Genomic DNA, 7,316 nt, shown 5'->3' on the forward strand with positions numbered 1-7,316 from the left:
TTGATCCTTTCCTGAATCCTGATTGATTTGGGTCCTGCACAAGAACAGCGATCACACACGCATGTGCTACGTGGAGAGTGATAGGACATATAGAAGCCGAGCAGCTTTACTGTCACCCCATATAACACCGCGACGGCAACAGCAATAAACCAGCCGGCCGGAGCTGGACGGTGGTCCGCGGCGAGCGTTGTATGTGCGGCCTGTCATTATAAGCCAGTTTATAAACCAATTTAGTAGTTATAATATAATATTTTTTTCTCTCAATAAATTAGTCATAAAAGTTAAGTTAGAACAAGTGGTTTGTGGACCGGCCGATCAGAGCCACGGCGACGGCGACGACGGCCGGCCGGCAAATAATTGCGGGAGGTAGCATCTGATCGGTGACCGGCGGCCCCCCGGCCGGACCGTTCCGCCCCGCCAGTCCATGGCGAAATTAAATCCGGCAATGGTGGCAGGGGGGACAGATCTCGACGGGAAAGATTGCGTCTTTGTCCAGCGTCGTCAACACTGACAGCGAATCGACGCAAGATGCTAGCTGCTTCTGCTCCTGCTGCATGGATGATCTGCTCAGCTCGCGCAGATGATGATATTGATATCATCGTTGATCCAGTCATCTGGGGCAATTACAGATCTTCACCGGAGTACTACTAGGCCTGGTTTAGATTAAGTTTAGGAATCAGTTTTCGGCACTGTAGCACTTGTGTTTGTATTTGACAATTATTGTCCAATTATGACTTAACTAGGTTTAAAAGATTTGTCTCGTAATTTATAATCAAACTGTGTAATTAGTTATTTTTTTATCTACATTTAATACTTAATGTATGTGTCTAAAGATTTGATGTGATACAAAGAGAGTGAAAAAACTTGCAATCTAAACCGGGCCCAGTACTTCTGTGGCTGCTGCCTGAGTGGCTAATTACGCCACTGGATGTTGTCATTGATAAATCACGTCCCATATTTATTAATTGGACCCAGTTGCTGCAAGACAAATGTCTTTTTCTTTTTTGGTCAGTGCACCGAATTTGATCCAATGGTAGTACCTTTTTACTCGTGTGTTTCCTCAATTTTCTCTTTTCGTTGTGTTCCAAAATTTTGGCATACTTCTGGCCTTTCCTTTTTTTTTTGTATCTACATTGTGAACTCTGCACATGGTAGCTTTTTTTTTTTCTCATATAGTCATATGTACGAGAAGAATAATGTAGTATTCTTATCACTTTATCCATATTATTACTGGTAAGATAAAAGTCTACTTAACCCTACACCTTTTATACATAGTCTACTTCCACTAAACTATGAAACCGTCTGTTTTACCTCCGGGCGGGTTCTTTGACAGCTGCTTGCTACAGTAGCAAAGGGTTGCTACAGTAACAGTAGGTTTGCTATAGTAATTGTGGTTTGGGTTTTCTTCTTTATTGTTTTCGTTGAATCTTTGAAAAATCACAGTAAATCATAGAAAAATTATAAAATAAAAAATCTAATTTTGTTGGACTCCACATGAGTAGATCTACATAGTGAATATATAATACGGTATGCTTTAATACAAAATTTTTACTGTAGCCGTAGATTAATTGGAAAATCTAATTTTGTCTGTAATTAATTGGAATAATTCATAGCTGCAGCTTCTATGGTCCAATTGTGGTAAAATTTTTATGGTACGCTAATTATTGTATGCTTGAACTATAGTAAAAATTTCGTACTCATTGGACTATGTATAACTTAGTTATAGATAAATTCTAATTAATTACAGACAAAATTGGATTTTCCAATTAATCTAAAGCTAAAAAAAATTGTACTAAAGCATACCGTATTATATATTCACTGTGTAGATCTACTCATGTGGAGTCCAATAAAATTAGATTTTTCTATGATTTTTTAAAAAGTCACCAAAAATAAATAAAAAAATGCAAAACCATCGACACTGTAGCAAAACCACCGTTGCTGTAGCAGACCCGCTGTTACTGTAGCAAACCGCCGCTGAAAACCCACCCAAAGGGTAAAATAGACGGTTTTAGAAAGTTTAGTAGGTAAAACAGATGGTTTCATAATTAAAGGTGAAGTAAACCAAATATAAAAGGTGGGGGGTTAAGCAAAAGTTGCAAGTCATGTTGCAAATAGAATGTCGCTGGATCACACTACGTCTCTACGCAATCATGCTGCCTTTAGTTTTTTTTTTCCTTTTCCCTGCACCTGAGTGAAGCTACCACTCACCTACACCAATAGGCGCCACTAGCTTCCTCCCCGTTTGGACCTCCCCCACCAACAAATCTCTTCAACGTACACGAGGTATAGACGTATAGTGCTATCGACATGGACTAATTGTTGGACAGATGTACCTCAAATCTCCTCGGGGTATTATTTGAGGAGTTGAAAGTGCGGAGGTTAATGATCCTTTTATAATTTCAGCGGAATTGTACAGGAATTTCATAGAAATAATTTTATTTCACATAAAACGTAGAAAACATGAGAAAAATCTTGCATTCCAAAGGGTCCTAAATAAACTCGAATTGGGTTTCTTTTTCAAATGTACTCCCTCTGTTTCTAAATAACTAACTTTTTTTCCTTATCGTAAGTTTCATAGAAAATATATGCAACATTTGTATCTCTAAATAGATTTATTATAAAAAAATAAATTCAATTATCTATGTAATAATATCAATTATGTACCATAATATTAATATTTTTTATATAAAATTGGTCAAATTATTTCTCGGGAAGCGAGAACGATAGTTATTTAGGGACGGAGGGAGTATACCTTTAAAATTACACAATTATGCGTCCAAAATGAGCTGAAAGTCAAAATCATGCTTGATCGCTGTTAATAGTTTCAAATTAGCCGAGGAGGTAGATTTTTTGTTTTTTTGTTTTTTGATAACAGGCCGAGGAGGTACATGTTGAGTTGTAGATTGATCGCCAGTTAAAAGTTTCAGTCTACACATATCTGAATTGCAAGTCACGTAAATACATATTTTCCCAATCATTGCTCATCTCAATATCCTAATTAAGACGTTTAGCTGTGCTAAGGCGTGAGACCACGTGGTACGGATCGTTACGCGCTTTTACATGGGACCTGTTTGGATGGAACAGGACTACCAACTACTTTTATTAGTTCCTATAAGTGGACTAGTAAACTAATAACTAGTTCATCACTAATGAACTAACAATTAGCCCGACTATTTAATGCTTATAAACTAAAAATTAGTCAACTATTGTTAGTTCTGTGGATCAAACAGGGCCATAATAGATAGAATTATTTGGACCATCGCAAATTATTAGAGCCCCACACAAATTTATGCCCTTGATTGATGAAAGTAAATAGTATAAATCGATAGAAATTCATAGCTAGATGCCACCAGAACTCGGCTAGCTTGGGAGAAAGAAAAAAGGGATTCAAATTCCTTCTTCTTTTTTTTCTTTCGGAGCTTCATATTCCCATATGTTTGGGACATTTTTCATTCGTCGTCAAGCACATCAGAAAAGAGGGAGAACTTTCCATGGATTTTTTATTTGACAGGAGTGTAGCATGTACTAGATGGAATATTCGATCATGAAGAGGCAGCTAGTTGTATTCAGAAACAATAAAGAAATGATCGCTGACCTAAACAGGAGTTGCTAGGGAAATCCGACGCAATTGGTTAAAATTGAATCATGTGAGCAAGGAAATATAGAAAAAAAAACAGGGTATTTGTTGGTGAAAAACCTGGAAGTGCATTAAGTGGCATCGGAGGTGTCGATCAATGTGTTCACCACTTCACCTGCACCTTTTCAAAAGGTGAGAAAAAAAGATCACTTTTCTCTTGATCTCTTATTGGAGAAGACTCCCTTCACTCCATTCCGGCATTCCCTACCTTCTTGATCGATGTCAGTACTCACGATTTTGTCTAGCTCATTTGTTTTTTCTAGGTTCTAGCCAAAATTTGACTTTTCCGCACAGATCCATATACAGAAATGCATCCTAACAGAGTCCACTATTTTCATGTAGTAGTAGATCAGATCAAAAGGAAGAACATTTTTCCATCAGCCTGGTCCAGGAAACAAGATATAGCATCGATAATAAAATATATACAAATACAAGCAAATTCAAACAAGAAACACTATACTCATATATCTATCTCTTTCAATCAACAGAATAGCCTTGCTGTTCGCTTGGCAAGCCAATCAATACAAGCCGGGGGGAAAAAGAGCCACGAGAACAGACGACGAAGGGAAAAAAATACTAGCAGGGGAAAAGAGAAGAAAGTGAAGCAGACGGGAATAGTAGTAAAAATACTAACACGCTCCTCTCTTCTCCTTCGCATTCTTCTCCTCCACCTCGCCATGCACGGGCGCGCGAGCGAGACCTGACCAGCTCGCGCGCGCCCCGGCCGGTGATGGCAACAACGGACGCACCACCGGCCGGAGGGCCGGCGGCCAGGCGACGCAGCGCACTCGCCGCAGTAATGACCGCACCTCGATCATAAGGTAGCTAGCTATGGCGCCTAGGCAGGCAGGCGCTCATCGGTTGTGCAGCGGATTGGGCCCCGTGGGCACGCGGCGCTTGTCCTCGTCGACCATCTCGCCACCGCCGGCGCGCCACCGCCGGCCGAGCCCGATGCTGACGAGGCCGACGACCACGACGTCGAACGCGCCTCGCCTCCCGGCGCCACCGCCGCCGCCCGCCGCGGCCGCGGCCGCGTTCCCGGTCCCGGTGCGGCTCCCGCCCCCGGCGGCGGGCACCGCGCGCGACTCGGCGACGCACGCGGCGGCCGCGAGGAGCACTAAGCACGCGAGGACCGCGGCGCGGGACCACCGCCTCCTCATGCTGCGGGCACGCGCCGACGCGGCGCCAGGCGTAGAGCGCGCAGCAGCAGCGCCGGTGCCCGGTGGCGGCCGATGAATGAGGACGCGGGGCGCCGCGCGGCCGGCAAGCTTAACTAACAGGCGAGGCGCGTGGGGACGGCGGTGACGTGTGGATCGAGCTAGCTAGCACTAGCAGGGGCGTTGGGAGGAGCAGGAGGTGGCCGGCCGGATTCTTGCAGTGGGAGACAACAGGGGCTGGAGTGCGGTAGAGTGGAGTCAAAGCGGGGTAAAAGCTCGGAGCTGCAACGCTGCGAAGGGGGGTTTTATGTAGGGGGTGGTGGTGGCCTGGTGGTGGGGGTGCTCGGCCATGGACGGGTCGGCCCATGGTCCACTGTGGAGAGGGCAGAGGGCTGCTAGCGACCACGGCCAGTGCGGGGATGCCACCAAACCGCATTCAATTCTCTGGGCCTCCCTGCCACTGTCTCAGCCCCGTAGCCGTAGCGGTAGCCAGCCGTGGGCAAGAGATCGAGAGAGAAGGGAACGCCCACACCCTGACACCCAGGACCCAGGCACAGGCGCCCAGGCCACTTTGCACAGACCGCGAAAAGGTGCGGAGGAGATGGAAAGTTTGGTGAGCAGGGGGGCCAACGCACAGAGTGAGTGAGTGTGTGACGATGCTACTCCCCCAGTCTCTCTCAAAAAAGTCACCCTCTCTCTCTCTCTTCGCCCACACGGCCGGACCGGACGAGGATGATTTGGTTTGAAAAGGCGGCCACGTTTTCCTTTAGCTTGACACCATGGTGAAACTGGAGTGCAACAACCACGGTGTCGGTACAGCAAGTTACCCCTAGTTTGAAGTTTCTCCAACTAGCCCTTGTTGTGTTTACTCGTCACCCATATAGGTTTGGCCGTTTGGGATGGAACGTGCAAGAACGAAGACGCCACGCTTCCAAGTCACCGGGTGCGTGCATGCATGTACGGGCGTTCTTTGCATGCACCGATGCACGTACTAACTCCGGTTAGCAATGCATGCAACAGACGTATGGAGCCGTGACCTGCACTGTGCCGGCCGTGCTGTATTTGTAGGAGTAGTCAATGCGGCAGCTGTAGTTCCATTTGGTCAGGCAGAGGCTCGAGTGACGACTGTCGCCGGCGGCCATAAGCCCATAATAACTCGAAAGAGAGCATTGGCGATGCACGGTCAAAACCCATTCGAGGGTGCCTGCCCCGTTGTATATATATATTGTTTGTTGAAAAAAAAATTGCTGCCCACACCGCCCCCTCCTTCGCCAGAGACGCACCCAGCCATGCAAGCAACATCATGGCTCATAAATGGGACAAGGAGAGAGAGCGAGCGAGACTGCGAGAGGGAGAGGGGATCTATCAGGCTAGGGGCTCGTTTAGATTGCGAAAAAATTTCAACTCGATGAATAGTATCACTTTTGTCTTATTTGGTAAATATTGTTCAATCGTGGACCAACTAGACTCAAAAGATTCATCTCGTGATTTCCAACTAAACTGTGTAATTAGTTTTTTTTTACCTACATTTAATACTCCATGCAAGCAGCTAAAAATTGATGTGATGGAGAGAGAGTGAAAAAACTTGGAATTTGGATGGCATCTAAACAAGGCCTAGGCCTCGTTTAGATGCTGAAAAAATTTCAACCCGATGAATAGTACCACTTTCGTCTTATTTGACAAATATTGTCCAATCGTGTACCAACTAGGCTCAAAAGATTCATCTCGTGATTTCCAACTAAACTGTGTAATTAGTTATTTTTTTTACCTACATTTAATACTCCATGCAAGCGGCTAAAAATTGATGTGATGGAGAGAGAGTGAAAAAACTTGGAATTTTGGTGGCATCTAAACAAGGCACTAGTATAGTATTTTTGCTTCTGGTACAAGTTTGTTTGTAGGGTTGCATGACGTGGGGAGAGAGAGAGAGAGACGCGGCTATACGTACGCATGCAGTACGGTGGAGAGCGTATGTATATTTATACAATGTGTACAGCACGAGAGCTCCAAACAAAACAAAAAGCAGCTGTGCATACAAGGAGTACTGGACGGAGCTTGCTAACAAGAACCACCGCCAAGCATGAGGGGACAAAAAACGGTCAGAGGAACGGCGCCGCCGGCCGGGCCGGGGAGGACGAAGAAGGATTGCACGGGGCGATGGAGAGACAGGAGATCTAGAGGAAGAGATGGCCGGATCGGAGCAACCAACAAAAAACCTCCTTCTCTACCCTCTCCTCCTTCTCTGGCAGCCTATTCGGCAGGTCATAAATGATCTTGGATTATTTATTGTTGACTGATTTGGTGTGATAGAAAAATATTGTTTTAGCTGAAAATTTAGGATATTTTAGGTTGGCCTGTGGGTTGTTTCTGCACCGTACTCCGATCCCCCTCTCCTCTCTCTCTCTCACCATCTATCGCTGTCGAGCAGCTAGCTATGCTGCCAAAGTTCCAATGCTTGGGACGCTGTGCAGCTGTATACGCCTGTACTGTACGTGACGCGCTCGATCGCTAGATGAGAGCGA

General features: G+C 45.2%; 1 protein-coding gene across 1 annotated transcript; it reads right to left on the reverse strand.

Annotated features, from left to right (window-relative positions):
- Positions 1-4,028: 4,028 nt before the first annotated feature.
- LOC136498252 (uncharacterized) lies at positions 4,029-5,066 on the reverse strand. The gene has a single exon (XM_066494196.1). The coding sequence runs from the start codon at positions 4,795-4,797 to the stop codon at positions 4,492-4,494; it is 306 nt and encodes a 101-aa protein (XP_066350293.1). The 5' UTR covers positions 4,798-5,066; the 3' UTR covers positions 4,029-4,491.
- Between the last annotated feature and the right edge of the window lie 2,250 nt (positions 5,067-7,316).

This window comes from Miscanthus floridulus, chromosome 12, assembly GCF_019320115.1.
Source record: "Miscanthus floridulus cultivar M001 chromosome 12, ASM1932011v1, whole genome shotgun sequence".
NCBI classification, from domain to species: Eukaryota; Viridiplantae; Streptophyta; class Magnoliopsida; order Poales; family Poaceae; genus Miscanthus; species Miscanthus floridulus.

Coding starts and splice junctions, on each gene's coding strand:
- LOC136498252 (XM_066494196.1), bottom strand. CDS start 4,797: ATGAGGAGGCGGTGGTCCCGCGCCGCGGTCCTCGCGTGCTTAGTGCTC.